The sequence below is a fragment of the Artemia sp. Qi Xiang Cuo genome, chromosome 14 (genome assembly GCF_049724085.1).
Source record: "Artemia sp. Qi Xiang Cuo chromosome 14, ASM4972408v1, whole genome shotgun sequence".
NCBI lineage: Eukaryota > Metazoa > Arthropoda > Branchiopoda > Anostraca > Artemiidae > Artemia > Artemia sp. Qi Xiang Cuo.
Window position 1 is genome coordinate 21,534,517 of NC_142807.1, and position 18,636 is coordinate 21,553,152.

Here is an 18,636-nt window from a genome sequence, read left to right on the forward strand (position 1 = left end):
CAATTTTCAACTACGTTTGACACAATTGCTATCTCAAAATTTTGATTGTATTTGTTTGGGGAAAAGGTGGGCGTGAGAGGGGGGTTAGTTGCCCTCCAATCACTTTCGACTTTTAAAAAGAGCACTAGCCCTAGTTCCACAGGGCATAACTTACAACCCTTGCCTTGAGGGCTGTGGTTGTTGCCTTGAGGGATGCACCGAGCAAGTTTTAACTCTTTGATTAGCAATTGGGAAAGATCTGGACCATCAGCCTCTTTAGTCCTGAGTTCAATAGATTTTGAGCTGGCGTCTGATTTAGCTTTAGTCGAGGTCTTATTCTTCCTGAAGGTTGTTCCAAATGAGTATATTAAAGGGATTAGTGTTGTGTACGAGAAAAATATTGTTGCGGTTAAGGTAGGAAGTGAGGTTAGTAGTCGGTTTGGTTCTGAATCATCAGTGTATCAGGGTTGTGACCTATCCTTGTATAAATTGATTTTTTTAATGGACTTCGTCCTAAGAAACTTCGCTAAAAGCTATGGGAGATTGGAGTCAAATAGGAATGTGAAACTCTTCTGGACCTAGATTATGGTAGTGATTTGAGTGACCTAGATGAAAATGTTAGCAAAATGAATGTATTGGAGGTTTTGAGAGCACAGGGTGCAAGAATAGGTTTGAGAATTGATGCCAAGAAAATAAAATTTCTTAGACTTAGAATAATTAAAGGTAAAGAGATGATGTTGGGTAACGACAATGTTGATCAAGTGGATTACTTACCTTACCTGGGTAATATTCTTAGTAAAGATGGCGGACACAGTGCAAATGTAAAAAGTAGAATAGCCAAGGCCAAGGGTATTTTTTCTTAGTTGAAAAAAAAAATCGAAATAACAGGGAGATAGGTTTGCAAACCAGGATTAGAATATTGGAAGGTGCCTGACAGAGGTCAAGTATGATTCTGGAACATCGGTGCTTCGAAAGGCAGAGAAGATTTGTTAATTTTTTTCCCAGGAAATTATCTACGAATAGTGTTAAGTACCTGCTTGACTGACTTTAGGTCAAAAATTAGGCTAAATAAAAAAATACGGTACTACCCAACTTTCTACTGCTGTAATACAGAAAGATTGAGATGGCTAGGACACGTTTTACGGATGAAGGTAGACAGATTACCAAAGATTGTTAGTGCCAAAGATGGCACCAAATCAAAAGGAGGTTCTCGCTGAATTGGGACGAAAGATGCCATAAAGAAATATTTAAATGAAATTAGAACTTCAAGGGAGGGGTTAAAAGTAAAGGTGTGAATATATTGGGGTGAAATAGGAGCGCGCGTAGCTGTGATGATCTCAGACGTTTTGGCGCTACGGTGAGATCTTAGCAATAGAAATAGCATTACAGCAGTGTAGTCTTTCAATTAGGAATTACTTATTGTTTGCAGCGCAATTGCGACATATGCGATCTTAGAGGATTTTTCTTTTGCTGTTCTATAAGGTATTAGTACAATCCTACCAGGCATGAACGCAAGGATGGGCCCTTGGTGGCTCTCATACCAGGCTCTTGACCTCTCCCTCTCCTGCCTTGAATAATATATGAAGATTATTATGATATTTCGTTATAGTTCCTTATATTCCACATAATTTGCCTTTGACCCCCCCTTCTGAAATTTTATCCGCTAGACGTAAATTTCTGCCCAAATCTTAGTAATTGATTCTACAAAAAAATATTTTCAATTGAGGAAGTAAAACAGAAATAGTTTCAAATGAAAGAATTGGATGTATTGAGAGGGGTATGGACTTGGAAACGTCACGAGTGTACCAGGAAAGTCGAAAGCCTCTGATCGGCTTAGGATTCTTTTGCTCAGTCATATTATTCTCTCTTCGTTTTAGGTTTGGTGTCTCATCTTAACTAATTTATGCTTGCTTTCAATTTTGAATTGGTACTTTACTTTATGTAGAAAAACTTTTTTTATTTAAAAAAAATACAACACGTTGACAGAGAACTATTCAATCGGCAAGAATTTTGTATTTCTGTCCAGTTGGTGTTTTGGGAAATTAGTTTTACTAAATGGTATTTGCATATATTATTTATAAAAAAAATCTGCAAAATGGCATTTTGCAAATTTGAAAAATGTTTGGCAAATGAAAAAAAAACTTAGAAGATTAATCGATCAATTGGGAGGCGCCTATGGGACTTGGTTTCGTCTTTTCTGAATCTAAAGGAGTTCAGTGATTGTTGCTCATCTATTTATATATATATATATATATATATATATATATATTTTTGTTTATACATTTTGTTGTTTTTATTGTTGATCCAGTCTTTTGTTTTGAATTTAATTTTTTACTAGCATAATTTTTATTCTGAACTGCATTCATCCTTCATAATGTATTGCTTAAGCCAAAAGTATTTAACCATAAAATTTTATGACCGTTTGAATTTTCTTATGCAGGTAATATCGATATTTGAAGGTGATAACTTACACGAATGTGTAACAGATTTGGCAACATTGGCCCTGGAATCATGCGATCCTCATCCTGCTTTGGCAGTAAGTTTTGCTCCGTTTTTGTTTTACTGCAAAAAAAAATATTAATTAATCTTATGCTATCAATATCACTTTATATTCTTTCACCCTTATTTTAAATTCTATCTCTTATTTTTATGTTATCTATGTTTTACGCTTCTTGTGTTTTACTTGTACGTTTTCCTACGTTACTCTACATTTATTTCTCTATATTTAAAAATATTCTTATCCACTCTTAACGGTAGAATATGTCCTTAAAATTGGTAAACAAACAATTATTTAAATAAACAATAGCTTGTTCTTTTATTTTAACTCGATTTCACTACTTTGACGCATTGAATTCCTGGTTTAATAGGAAGAATTTAAAGTGAAATTTAATCATTCATTCAGATATGTGTGATTTAACTTAAAATTTAAGAGCAATAGAATTTTGATTAATGACGAAATTTTCAATATATTGACAAGTAACCAATAAATATCTGGGCTATATAACCCATTTCAGTGAAACTAGTCCATTTCAGTGCCATTTCAATAGCCCATTTCAGTGAAACTAAAAAAATAAAAAAAATAAACCCAAAACACAAAAACGTTTACCAATCTGAAATTCCAAAATAAAAATCAAATTACGAAGAAAAACTAAAAGAGTCTATTTGCTGTTACTTCACTTAAGTTTAGTTTTGAGCTAGTAGAACCGCGGCTCTGCACCACTACTTTAACTGCTTTTACTAACTTTGCTTATTACTGTCTCCACAAATATTGCGGAAAAGCGTTGATTTGGTATTGTCACACAAAATCCAAACGGATCCAGGGTCATAACAACAGCAGAACAACAGGGGATTTACATCAATATTATTTGAGATGGTTGGTGATATATTAAAATGTGTAATATTCTAGCCGGCGAATCTATTTATAAAAAGCCTTGGGGCTGCATTTTTACCCAATATCAGTCCAGAAAACAACCCTTGGAAAAATTGTGAAGTAAACATCCTAAAACTGACATTTTCCAAAATAGTGACAAGTAAACCAATGAATAAGAATACTTAATATATATATATATATATATATATATATATATATATATATATATATATATATATATATATATATATATATATATATATATATATATATATATATATATATATATATATATATATATATATATATATATATATATATATATATATATATATATATATATATATATATATATATATATATATATATATATATATATATATATATATATATATATATATATTCTAATCTGATCAGCAGTGTTAGTGTGTTGAAATCTAATCACAGAAGTTTTAGCTGAGAACACTGGGCCTTGGTTCTTCAACTTTTAATATCTTCACTGCACTCACCGTCTTTACTAATAATACTACCCAGGTAACAGAAGCTGCCCACTTGACCAATTTTCTTGTTAACCCAGTTTTAACGTCTTAGTCTTCTTAACATTTAATTTTAAACTATTCTTCCACCCTTCACTTTCAAAACCGCCAAATATTCATGTATTCATGCGCTCAAAATGGACACTGGAACTATAAATTTTCAGTAGAATGAGCCCCTCGTGAAGTTTTTACGACAATTCCTTCATAAGAAGTGTCTTAAAAAATGAAGTAAATAATACATTATACCCACTTTGCTTTTTACTTAGGCAGCGCTATTCTGCTATGATTAGAAGATGACATAATTACAATACTGTAATTATGAATGTGATTTTTAATATGACGTCATTATGGTTATTTACTTGCATGCAGTCTTTTATATTTGAAAGTGACGTCAGTGTGACAATCATGACGTCAGATTTACCATATATATCGGATTTCTTAGGCTGTGGTTGTCATTGATTCAGTAAATCTTATACAGCGATTCTATAAAGCATACAATGAATAACATATATAAATGTCTTATCATTGGAATTCCAGCCTCCTGTGCTGTAATATCAGTTTGGTGGACTGTAAAAAAATATTTACATTCTGAAACGGAGGAATGCTCAAGAAAAGATAAAGAAGTGCTTAAGTCTCAATCAAGTTTGATGAGCGAACCCAAATCATCTATTAATGTTGAGACTAGTAAAGAAAAAGAGATTCCAGTAAAAGAGGCTCCATATGAGAGTAAAGAATAATCCATCTGTCATACTAGTGTGGAAAATACATGCAAATTAAGTAATAAAAAGTTAACAAGGAAAGAGAGTAAAGAGAAACCCAAAAAGGCCACTGAGAAGGAAGAAAAACCTATTTCTCAAAGTATTAAGAAAACATTTAGCCAAACTGGAGAAAACATTAGAACTGAATCTGCTTCCATTAACTTCAGAAAAGAGTTTATCGAAGCTGATTTAGAAGGACTTACCAAGCTTGTGAAAGTTTTCGAAGTTTTAGAAGAAGGAGAGCCCGTTGAGCAAAAAGGACCACCTGTTGAAGAAATCATCAAGCACAAAGAAATCCCGAATGACCGAAGGCCTTCACCAGAAAATGTTCTTCAAAACCAAAATGCACCCTCTAATACATTGACTGCGTTGATCGATGAGCGAATCAAAATCAAAGTAAAAGAGGCTCAAGATGAGGGAGAAGAAGAACCCATTTCTCATTCTGGTGTGAAGAATACAGGCAAATCAAGTAATAAAATTTTAAAAAGGAAAGAGGACAAAGAGAAACCCCAAGAGTCCACTGAAAAGGAAGGAAACCCTATTTCTCGAAGTGGTAAGAAGAGAAGCCAAATAGGAGACAAGCTTTTGAAAGCTTCCGAAATCGAGCTTAGCAAGCTTGTGAAAGTTTTTGAAGCTTTAGAAAAAGGAGAATACAGTGAAAATGAAGTGCTCGCTTTTTCTAAAATGATGGAGTCTCCTGAAGTCTTTGCGGCTTTCCAAGCTATGGATAATAGAGAAGACCCTATAGAAGCAATGCAAGCTTTTCTCAGAATAACTGAAACCTTTTCAAACTTTTACAAATAACAAATTTTTCTTGGAACCCAAGCAGATGTTCAACTTTCGAAAATAGGAAAAAACGACACAAAAGAGGATACAATCTTGATGGGACAATAAGATCTTCCCAAGAAAAAAAAAGGACGAAGAAGAAAACGAGAACAATGATTTAGAACATTTTACAGATTTTGTTCATTCACACCAGCGAACGCCTAAAAGACCATATAAGAGTGAAAAGAAAGGAGGGGGTGAACGGTTTTGTTGTGAAAAATCAATATGGTATGGAGCTAACCCGCCAGAAGATTTATTTTTTTATTGTCTTATTAGAGTTTAATTTAATTAAATTAATTATACAAATTTTTACTTTTTTTGTGAAGTTAATAAAATGGTCAGTCTACTGTCATTAGTTCTTTACCGTATTCACATTTTTTCTGATATTTTGACAAATGTGAACTCACTGATCGATATAAAAGTTGTTCGCAAATGTCCATCAGGCATTCAAAATGCTTAATCCTGTTCCTTCTAGTTTGGGATTAAGTAAAGGGTGTTTAAAAAGAACGCCGGCTTTGAACCTGCAATAGATATTTTTTTTTTTTTTTTTTTTTTTTTTTTTTTAAGAAACAAAAAAAACACACCAGTCCCTTCAGGAGTAGTTGACACTATATTTGAAACACAATATCGGGTATATGAATCCCCTTATTAGCCTTACAAGCACTAGTTCTGTCCATGACATTAATCATCACTTGCTCACACATGTCCCCGTCAACTTCGTTGAGAATACGTTGAGTTTCTTGATTGAGTTTCAACAGAACACAGGTTTTTTTTTGTAAGCTCGTAAAGTGTATTCCTATAGGAAAAATTCACAAGATGTCAGGTCGCAAGATTGCGGTGGATAGGTTGATCTCCTCATAACGGTATTAGTCTGTCTGGGAACTTTCACACACTGTGGAGCGTTTGTGTCTCCTGGTGTGTGGCAATTTGCCAGTTTTTTTGGGAACCAGACATTTTCAATTTTCAGTTGATCCAGCTGGGGCCAAAGAAAATTATTGAGCATCGGACGATAACGGAATCCTTTCACCATGACAGCCTTTACTTAGTCATCTTCGAAAAAATAAGGACCAATTAAACCCCTACTCCAAAGTAAACACCAAACTGTAACTCGGTCTTTTGAATTATTCTGTTGACCCCGATTTTTGTCAAATCTTGATTAGCCTACGAACAGTGGCCTTATTTAGGGCAATATTATGTCCCATAATCGTATGGTTTCTCGAACAGTTTCCACGAAACTTTCTCCATTTTTGTAGTGATTTTTCACGATCAACACTCGCTGTTCCGTACAGTATCTTTCCAAGATTATAACTATAGACCACAAACACTAAACTGGAAAACAAAAGCACAATATCAAAACATAACCTTAATTACATGTGATAAAAAAAATGTGTAAAAACCAACAAATAAAAATAGAGGGCTTTTCAAATCCTGCGCTCTTTTTGAAATACCCTTTATTTTCTGAACTAATTCAATGAACAACAAAAACCAAAAATGGATAGTGTCTTATGGAGCTTTGACAGCCATCGTGGCCTTGGTTACAGCGGTCGGTTGTGGTAAAAAAAGGACCGATACGCAGATGATGTAGAGTTCAATGTTAAAAATACATTGGATTTTAAATTCAGAAACAATCAATTACTCTGACTACTAAAGCTCACTGCAGAACCAAGCCACCTGAGATTAACACAGCTGCTCACACTTGTCCACTCAATCTACTCAAAGGTTCCCCTTTTCATCCTCGTGAAGTTTCAATTCACTTTAAATATTTCCTTATGACCTTTTTTCATCCCATTTGAGGAGAACTTACTTTTCGTTCGTCATCATATACATCGTCAAGAAGAACCAAAATTGCAAAATGGCTTAATTTTTGGCAAATTGACATCATGTCATCCTTCAGTCGTAAAGCTTGTCTTACTCCAGGGCTGTCCAACTTCTTATCATAGTGGGCTGTATTGTCACTCGAAATAATTCAATGTGCAACCTACTAAATTTCAAGAAAATACGTGATTATTTCAGAAAAATAGGTGAAAATTCCAAGAGAAAACAAAAAGTGGGCCGCACAAAATCTCAGGTGGACCGCAGATTGAGAATCCCTGTCTTAGTCATTTCAACTTTGAGCTGACTGGAACCATCTACCGAATTATATTTTTAATATTTGGTGTACATAGTTTTTTATATTTTAAATTCTTGGAATATGCCGTGAAAAATCTTGAAAAAAGACAATTTCTCATATTCCAAGCAAGTGCATATCCTTCTCCAAAGAAAAAAGTAATATCGTAATTCCAGCTCGATGAAAATACAGGTTTGGAATTAATAAATCTAATTGTATAATCATCTTGTACTTTTGGTGCAAGTTACAACTTCAGGTTTGTTACAAAATCCCTTGTTTCAGGGGGAAAATAAACTGAAACTACCTTAACCGCAGCAATATCATCAAGGAGGCACACTTGTGCCTCTTTAAAGAGGCGACCCACCACAATGTTAAGCGATTTCCGGTCCTAGCGGTCGCAGACTGCGGTGATTGCATTTTGTAGCCTAAGCTCAAACTAAGAAACATGCAAAATTTCACCACCCCCCCCCCCCCTCCGACTTTATCTTCATGGGGGAAAGTGGGCCGGAAGTTTCCGGCCCCCCTTTAACGTTGTCCGATCGGGCTGAAATTTAGAGGATAAGCTTTCCTATGGCCTGGGAGCTTATCCTCAAAATTTCAGCTCAATCCGATCACTCCTTCCCTGTTTTCCAGAAACCAAATATAGCCACTTGATGTTCATCAATTTTTTTTTGTTAGCCACGCCTACAGGCCACAGTTGGCAACGGATCCGGGTGAATGAGGACTCATTCGAAGCGGAATTCGACCTGTTAGGAAGTGGGAGATTTTCAGACCGAAAAAATTATCCCCCAAATTTACATTTACGAAAAACCTCGTTTTCCTATAAGAGCCCATGCTAATTTTTCCCACCACAGCCCCCCTTTAACGTTGTTCGATCGGGCTGAAATTTAGAGGATAACCTTTCCTAGGGCCTGGGAGCTTATCCTCAAAATTTCCCCCAACTTTTTTTTATCTGACACGCCTACAAGCCAAAGTTGGCAACGGATCCGAGTGAATGAGGACTCATTCGAAGCGGAATTCGACCTGTTAGGTCCTTTTGATATTTTCTGACCGAAAAAATTATCTCCCGAATTTACATTTACGAAAAACCTCGTTTTCCTATAAGAGCCCAGGTTAATTTTTGAAATTCCTAAAAGCATAGTATTTCATTATTAAATTAGATCAAAAATAATCCTCTTAACCTGACAAGACCAACTGCAAGCTTCCAAAAATTCCAGTTCTTTCCCAGAAGTTTTTTTTTGTCGAAAAACGAAAATCTTACTTTCTATTTGCTTGCGTCGAAAATAGATTGCAGAGACTAAACATAAATTGTCAACAGTCTCTGATGGTACAGTGGTCACTATTGCTGCCTGTCATGTGGAAGACCCGTGTTCGATTCCCCGTAGGAGTAAATTTTTTATATGTAGAATTTAAAGTAGTATCTCTTAAATTTAAAGTTTAAAAAAGAAACTCAGTTTCTTTTTTAAATCGAATATATTAAACACTTCGGCTCAACAGGCGTCTCCTGAAATATATCGCAGTCGGCATTCAGCTTACAGGTAAGTCTCCACTGCTTTGATAACATGCAGTATACCCGCATGCTCGAAGAAAAGTTGAAAAAAGAAAATCTTACTGTGCATTTGATTTGAGTATTCAGGAAGTAAAAGCCTTAACAAAAGAATCTTCAAAAGCGGGGGGTTTTGGGGGCGGCAGCCCCCAACTTTAACTCCCGACACGATCAGCTAACAGTTAGTCAAGCAATAATAAGTAATAAACTGTAAAAAAAATGTGCAGAAATTATTTGAAAAAACTACGTTTTCTAAAGAGTTAAAGAGGCTGAGTCACAAGTTCGAACCTTAAAACGTACAGAGATTAGGAGGCACAGTTGGGGGGCCTCCGCCCCCCCAGCCCCCCGCTTTTGTAGCCTCTTTTGTTAAGATTTTTTAAGTCCTGTAGCCTGCAATCAGTTGGTCGTACCAATTTCATCACATTATAGCTTGTTATCGGTTAGGGAAAAATCTCCTGTAAAAATCCAGCAAACAGGCTCAGTACTGTTTCTAATCAAACAGATGAAATAGGATGTTCTTCAAAAAATTCAGTAAAAAATTCAAGCAGACTTCGTTCGTGTTGCAAAGCATTTCTTTGCAAGGGAAAAAGCGGGGGTTGAGGGGGGCGGAAGACCCTCAAAATAAAAACCTTAACAAAAGAGGCTGGAAAAGCGGGGGGTTTGGGGGGCGCCAGCCCCCCAACTGTACCTCATAATCCCTGTACGTTTTAAGGTTCGAACTTGTGACTCAGCCTCTTTAACTCTTTAGAAAACGTAGTTTTTTCAAATAATTCTTGTATGTAGACACTAATCACTTTCACTTGCACCAATCACACCATGTAAGGATAGGTTCTTTGTCGAAGTTCTTTGATCTACTGAATCCAATACCTGTTCATGATCTTTAAAAGTGAGGATTAATGGGGTATGCTGATACAAACACATCTCAATTATTAATCTGAGTGTGAATACTTGGTCTTCACATCCTCTCCCCTTACTAAAACCAAAGCGGTCTTCTCTTAAGGACTTATCTACACTCTAATATGTATCTTACAATGTGGATCCATCGCAACTGAACCATCATGCACATTAACCCGCGGGCAACTGAACCCTCATGCAACTCAACTGCCGTTTAACTGAACCCTCGTACGATTCAATACCCGTTTAATTGAACCCCAATGTAACTCAACCTTAACTCAACTCAATATTCGTGCAACTAAGTCCAATTCAGTTCGGCCGTCATTCAACTCGAATTCAACAATTCAACCTTCATTTAACTCTTTACTCAACTCAATACCTGTTTAACCCAAATCTGTTTGCCTCAACCCCCATTCCATCAACCGCATTCAGCTCAACCCTCCTCAAATCAACTATACACCAAGAAAATGTATTTGAGCTCATTATGTCGGAGGTGATAAAAGCTTGCTCTAATGAAATTGCTTTTATTTATTGTTTATTTTTCTTGTGTTTATTTCTTTGTTTTATGCTGCTTAGATGTAAAAAACAATAATTTATCCTTTTCTTCTATGTTTGAAGATTAGCTAAACTTTTCGTGCCAAGGGCCCAAAGACACTTGAAGGTCATGGTTGCAGCAATAGGTTCAGTTGAATGAGGGTTCAGTTGTTGAGTTAAATGAAATTGAGTTACATGAGGGTTCCGTTGCACAAGGGTTCAAAGTTCGTTGATTTTTGAATTAAAACGAAGCGCTATTGCGCTGCCTAAGTAAAGAACGATGTTGGCACAATGTATTATTTATTTATTTTTGTTTATTTTTTTTTTGTCTTAGTCCAGGGCACCTCGTATCGAAGGAGTTGTCGTTGAAACTTCAAAAAGGGCTCATTCGATTGAAAATTGAAACGCCTAGTGCCCTTTTCAATAGTCGAAAGTGATTGGAGGGCAACTAACCCCCTTCCTACGCCCACCATTTCTCCAAACACATCCAATCAAAATTTGAGATGGCTATTTTGTTCAACGTAGTTGAAAGGTCGGGAAATTATGTCTTTGAGGATGACAATCTCCCCACAACCCTCAGGGCGAAGGTTTTAAGTTATGCCCTGGGGGCATACAAGATTTTTATAGAAAGCATTGCCGTAGAAACTTCAAAAAGGGCTCATTCAATTAGAAATTGAGAGGGATAGTACCCCTTTTGATAGTTGAAATTAATCGTAAGGTGAATGCCTCTCCCCCCCCCCCCCACGCCCATCATTTCTCCAAACAATTCCGATCAATTTTTTAATATAGTCATTTGATTCAACGTAGTTGAAAAGTCGGGAAATTATGTCTTTCAAGACGACAACCCCCCCCCCCCCCCTACAGCTCTCAAAGCAAGGGTTGTAAGTTATGCCATGGGGGAATATAAGGTTTTTATAGAAAAGGTAGTTGTTTATGCTTTTAAAGGGGACTCATTGGATTGGCAATCAGAAGTTCTAGTGCCCTTTTTAAGATTCAAAGTGATCAGAGCGCAGCTACCCCCCCCCCCCACACACACACACACACACACAATCCAACAGATATTTTGAGACATGCCTGTTATTCAAAATAGTCCAAAGATCATATAACGGGGCTTTTGAAGTTGTTAAAAACCACCAACGCCAAAGGGCAAGGGTTGAAAGTATCACCCTGGGGTATTTAAGGTTTTAATAGAAGGGATGGCTGTATGAACTTTAGAAATGGCTCATTTGGTGCAAATTGGAAGTTCTAGTTCCCTTCTAAGAGTCAATAGTGATGGAGGTAGTATCAAGGTGAAAAGGGCGTCAAAAGGGTGTCAAAAGCGCATAAAAACAATATTTTTGGAACGGCTTAGCGTGTCAAGGTGAAGCTTCCGGGGCATCATGAAAGCGATACTCAACTGACCAAAACGCAAAATGCACATGCTACTACCGCTAATAATACTGCTACTACTACTGCTAGTACAAAGCTAACACTGCAACCACTTTTGCTACCACCGAAACTACTGTGATAATAGTACTATTAAGGCCAAGTCTATGAAGGTAAAATTTGATAGAATATTGATGGCAAATTCGAACTAACAAAAGACACTATGTGCATTTAGATCGTGCAAATAGCTTATCTCAAGAATTGATTTGTGTATTGAGTTGGAACTCTCAGAGAATACTTAAAGGGGAAGATCAATTGAGCAAAAGGCAATATTGGCACAATACTACTAATACCACTGCTACTGCAACATTTACTAGTCCTACTACTACTATTACAATTGCTCCAATTACTTCTTCTATCGCAAGCACTTGTAAGGTTAAGGGCATTAAGATGAAAATTTCAAAAAGTATACGAATATACTGGTTAAAAAAGAGCAAATCGCAGATCATTGAGGAGGGGGCAACACCTTCATATACGGAAGAACTTCTGTTTGTTTTGAGTTTTAACGTCGCTCCTAATTTTTAGTTTAAAAAAACTTATTTTTTTGTTTGATCATTTGTTATGTCACTATTTATTTTTTTTTTTTTACCTAAAAAAAGAGGTCATCAATTTTTTTTATTATTGAGAGTCATGGATTTTTAAAAAAAAAGCGACACAATTATATTAAATTATGGATAAAATGTTGTTCGGGTATTCTGTTTAGGTGTTTTTATCTGACCACCTAAAAAATTCGAGAGACTTTTCAAAGAGTTAAAAAGAAAAAAAGCTTTTCAAAAAGATTTGCCATAATTGATTTCTTTTCAGTCAACATTGTGGTGCAAGTTATTTTGGTCATGTTTGGCCTTGGGACAGAACGCCGAAGCCTACTCTGCCCTAGAGTCAAATCCCGACAAATCTCAAACAAGTGACCTTCTACGCTCATTTCTATTTGACCTACTGGAACGAGGCAATACCAAAGAGCTGCTAAACTACTCTTACAGTGGAATGGAGAGCTGCATATTTGAATATATGCTTTCACGTGCTAGATCATTGCCTATTGATGAAGCGAAGGACTATTATAATTTTCTTTACTCTTTGAATATTACGAAGAATAACCCTAAACAAGGTAAGCTTGAACTTAAGACCTAGGTTTGAACTTAAGAGTCAACCCCTTACCCCCCCCCCTCTCCACACACACCCACATTAGACTTGAATCAAAGTAGTCCAATCTGATCAGAATCAAAATAAAATCTGCATTATCTCAAGAACGGCTAGGGAGATTAAGTTGCAACTTCCAGGGAGTTTTTTTTAAGGGGTGGGGGTGGGGTGGTATTAAACCCTTCTATATAAACTTTGTGAGAGAACAGCGAAGGATTAATTAGGTTTTTATCTCGAATATACCTAAAATTTTGGCACTTTTAGTTGATTTTCTTTTAAGTTGATTTCAGTTGTGAAATTAGAAAGTATTTACGGTGAAGTAGTAATACAAATCGGAAGACATTAAGTTTACCAAGGTTAAAAAAATAGGGTACAGGTAATGTCTCAAGATCGGTTCGAGAAATCGAGTTGAAATTTTTGGGAGGTTCTTTGGGGTCAAACAAACCTTAAATTTTGACTTGGGGAAGGGGACAGAGGTAAATCTAAAGACACTATGTGTATGTGGCTGTCAGAATAGCATTTTGTGTTGAGAGAGGGAGTGGCTAAATGTGTTGTTTTTGTGCTAGAATTTCCATTGGAAATTACATTTTTTTTTTTACGTCCAAGTAGCAAGGTGAATACAAGGATATCAAAATAGCGTATCAGCAATATCTCTGGAATGGCTTGAGATAGCAAGTTTAAGCTTACAGGGAGTTTTATAGGGACCAAGTGAGCCTCAAATTTATATTTATTGAGAAGGACCAGAGGGTGGGGGTTTTCTATTCACTTGGCTTTTTTGCACTATAACCCTCTCTAAGACCTATAATCTATTCATGGTTAACTAGCAAGGTAGTAAACCAAAACACACTATGTTTTGCCGTATGATCAAAATGGCGTATCTGCAGTATCCTCGGAATGGCTTACAGGAATCAAGCTGAAAAATTCAGAAGGGGGTCTAGCGGCCCTGGGAATCTTGACTTGGGAGGGGTGTAGAGGGAAGGATTTAAAGATTTGGCGTCGAGTCTATTTAAATTTTTAGCCCTATGATCCTTTGTTGGACTAGCATCTATTCGCGGTGCAGTAGTAATGTAGAACGAAAGAAACCGTGTTAACCCATTTTATTAACGTGTCGCATCTCCAATATCTTCATAACAGTTTGTGGATTGAATTAAATTTTCAGGGGGGTTTTGCAAGACCAAGTAAACCTTGAATTTCGACTGGGCGGGAGAGAGGGGCAGAGGTAAATGTAAAGAAACTATGTTTTCATGCTATCAAACCGGCAAATCTGTGAAATCTTGGAACGACAGGCGAGGATTGAGCTGAAACTTTTGGAGTATTGGGGGGAGAGAGGAGGCAAAAAGTCCTCATGTTTTATGTTTATAGTGAGATTTAGAACAAAAAAATGTATGCCTCCTTTCTGCCTTAAACATTTGAAAAATTAGCCTAAGTTCAACTTTTAATCTATTTGCGTGAAGTAGTGAGATGAATAAAAAAAAAACCTTATGCACAGAAACAAACCTAAGAACTCGAGAATGGGTTTATTTCATATAACCCTTATTTTTATTCAACCTTAGTTACTTTGCTTTGAGCGGTTTTAATCGTTCTAGACTAAATTACTAAAAAATTTGAGATAGACGAAAAACGAAGCCTTATCTCTTGTTTCTGCAATGAGCTTTGAAACTATATTCGCGGCAGGTAGGTTGTTGTGCTCAAAATAGATTCGACACTAATTTTGGATTAATCCTTAATCTGTGATTGGGCCGATTTTGGGCCCAAAATTGTATTCGCCTCAGATATGTATGTAACTTACTCGGCTGGATAGACCTGAATGAAAGCAAAATATCTTGAATATTGGTTGCATCTACATGTTACATCTGAAATTACAATAAAGAACGACACCTTGCCCATGTTAACTAAAACATAAATAGGGAATATATAATTTTTATAATAAAGATCGAACTCTTCCCTATACTAACTTGCATAGGCAACTTCACTATAGTGAAGATTACAGTATTTATATTATACATCATTATAAATTATAAAAGGTTCGAATGTTCGAAGATTATAGAGTTAAAAATCTTCCCACACCGGGAATCGAACCCGGTCCTCCTAAGTGAAAGTTAACTATCCTAGCCACTAGACCAAATGGGACCATAAATAAATATGATTTAAGAACCATATGCATATTATTATTTCACCATACCAGTTATAATAAGGCCAAAACAAAATCATCGAATTGCAACCTTACTTTTGACACATCAGTTAAATCTTCATCAGACTTAAAAACTGTTTTGCTAGTTTTGCAGTAAAGATTATAATAAAGAACGACCTCTTGCCTATACTAAATTTTATACGCCACTAAATTATAGTATAGGTTAGTAATTCAACAGATAGCATAGCACTGGAACATCGTAGAGTTGTTCAATGGCTCATTTTAAAGGAAATTAATGGGGTTAAAAACATTTTGTAATTAAAACAAATTATTTTTATTACATTAAGAAATTTTACATAAAGAATCGATATGTTTAAAGTAAAGAATGAATAGAAAAACCCATAAGGAGACTAAAAGTTAGTAATACCATAGTAAAGAACGAACTCAAGCCCAGAGAAACTGAACCCTGTGGCTCATTTATATTTATTACATTAAAGTTATACTTAAGATCAATATAGCGGATAACATACCACTGCATACATTGGACTTAGTTAGCTACTCGATTGCTTGAGGTTCGTCTCTTACTATTTCAAAGAGAAAAAGCCGTCGGATTTTTCCTGTTTGTAATGATAAAGCATAAAACGAAACCAAAGTTGTAACTGACGTCATCCTGGTTGTTATCCAAGTTGCAGCTGTAGCTAGCAACCTAGTAAGAGACTATCAGGTCCAATGTTAAGAAATAAAAAAACTCATAGCTCCTAAGAAAGCAGTCAGATTAAAACAAAAAGTACACCATTAGAACCGCCTTGTCCGAAACCTCTATAAAGGAAACTTACCGCCCTTTGGCTTGAATAACAAAGAAAATATATTGGCTTGAAAATCAAGCAAATTGACTTTTACCACGCTATTCTCCACAAACGGGATATTTTTTTCTCTTTTCTTTTGTATCCAGAGATAGCTTGGCACTGGAACATCGTAGAGGGTTGTTCAATAGCTCATTTTAAAGAAAATTAATTGGGTTAAAAACCTTTTGTAACTAAAATAAATTATTTCTAAAAGAGAATAAATTTTTCCACCAAAAACTGCATTTTCGATGTCTTTTCACCCTGCAGTCTTTCAAACATAATCGTATACCAGCGGTGAGATTTGAACCCACGCCTCCAAAGAGACTGGTGGCTAACACCAGTGCCTTGGACCACTCGGCCAGGCTGCCTCTCATAAATAAATATATATATGAATTTGGGTTGCAGCAGTAGCTAGCAACCTAGTAAGAGACGATCAGTACAATGCTAAGAAATATAACAAAACTCCTAAAAATTGAGTCAGATCAAAACAAAAGTACATCATTAGAATTACCTTGTCTGAAACCCTACTAGATAAATAATGAATGTCATCATAGTTTTATATTAGAGCTATGACGTGAATAGAAAAACACGAAATTATATTGTTGTTTCTGAAGACGTCATGAAATAATATCATTGCGCTATGACGTCAATAAAATCATAAAGCCGTGACGTCATAATTACTATATAAAAAGCGTCAGAACTGTAAAATTTCTCATTCATAATTACATAATCGTTTCAATCAAGCAAGCTGCACGCAAGTTGAAAAAACAGTACTACACAAACAACAGAGATAGTCTTGAAAAGAAAAAAGCAAAGGTATTCAACCGACCAGGCGTATCGAGAAGTAATAATTGAGAGAGCAAAACAAAGGTATTCAACCGAACAGGCGTATCGAGAAGTAATAATTGAGAGAGCAAAACAAAACAGCAAGATGTGTTATCACAATGATGAAGATTATAGACATGCAAAAATTGAGACAGCCAAACAAAAGTTCAAGGAGAGTTATCACAATGATGAAGAATACCGCATCAAATATAAGAAAAACCAAAAGCAAAGGTATTCAACCGTCCAGGTGCATTGAGAAGTAAAAATTGAGACAGCCAAACAAAAGATCAAGGAGCGTTACTGGGGTGACAAAATCTATAATGAAAAAATTAAATTCTCTGCGAGGTTGTACCGAAGAACGCATAAGGACAAAGGGGAAAATTACATTCAGAAATACAAGAAGATGGCAAAAATGCAGACTGATCTTTGTAAATTGAGAAACATTTTACGCATGTTTTATCGGGATCACGAAAAGTATTCAAAATTACAGATTAAAATTCTCTTTGGAAGAGCGGATGCTGTTGAAAAGTCGGCTAGAAATTCTTTGGCAAAGCTTCATAGTAATATCCAACAGAAATGTTGTCAGTTTAACGAAAAGCTTCCAAGTTATGGATTGGCAACTGCGGAACAGTTTATAGATGCAATGGAAAATGTTCGAAAACACAGTTAATATACGGAGGCGTACTTCTTAGAAAATTCGTATATTAATTTTGGAAGGAGCAATTGCAGTTTATGTAGCAGCAATAAAAATATATATAGAAGCATACCTATCAACAGCGAAGGAAAAGCAATGTTTTTCAATTATGGCGAAAACGAGCCTGTTAGGGTTATTAGTAAATGTTATAATAAAGATCAAACTCTTCCCTATACTAACTTGCATACGCAACTTCACTATAGTTAAGATTACAGTATTTATATTTTTACATTAAAAGACGATCACTGAAATAACAAACCATTCCATACATCGGACTTAGTTAGCTACTTGATTGTTTGAGTTTCGTCTCTTACTATTTAAAAGAAGAAAAAGCCGTACGCTTTTTCCTGTTTGTATTTATAGTTAAAAAACGAACTCAAGTCCAAAGAAACTGAACACTGTGGTTCATTCATGTTATCTTCATTATTTTAGCTAGAATGTAAATAAACAAGTTTCTTTTTTAAATTTTAAATTGAAAAGATAGTGCTTTTAATTCAAAATATTAAAATTTCTCCCCGACGGGGAATCGAACCCCCTTCTCCAAGGTAACAAGTGGGCATACTTACCGTTAGACTATCGAAGACTTATAATATAAAAGTTACATGTAAGATATGATAATAATTTTTTAATCCGGGTTACATAAAGGCTCGATCATCGATCATATATTGGTAACATTCAAGGACGTATCTAAAGGGTTTAGTGGGTTTGAACCCTAATAAAGAACAAACCCTCGCTTATACTAACTCAAATCTTTAATATATTCCGGGTTGCAATGGTAGTCACATTAAAAGACATCCGGGTTGCAGCGGTAGCTAGCAACCTAGTAAGAGACGATCACCTCCAATGTTAAGAAATATAAAAACCCCTAACTCCTAGAAAAATAGTCAGATCAAAACAAAAAGTACCAAAACTAAGTAAAACCAAAAATTGGGCAGCAGGTTACTTGGCAATGTCACCCTGATATCTGCAAGCTCTATCAGCAAGGGAAATATATTGGCTTGAATATCAAGAAAAGTGGCAGCTATTACAA

The 18,636-nt window shown here is 35.7% G+C and overlaps 1 protein-coding gene across 4 annotated transcripts in view; it reads left to right on the forward strand.

Moving 5' to 3' along the window:
• The window catches only part of Nup160 (nuclear pore complex protein Nup160), a 109,852-nt gene that overhangs the window by 69,876 nt on the left and 21,340 nt on the right, over positions 1-18,636 (forward strand). For all 4 annotated transcript variants that reach the window (XM_089100345.1, XM_089100346.1, XM_089100347.1 and 1 more), the window contains 2 exons: positions 2,420-2,515; positions 12,779-13,079. In XM_089100345.1, the coding sequence (XP_088956471.1) occupies positions 2,420-2,515; positions 12,779-13,079 (397 nt within the window). The remainder of the gene's footprint in view (positions 1-2,419; positions 2,516-12,778; positions 13,080-18,636) is intronic.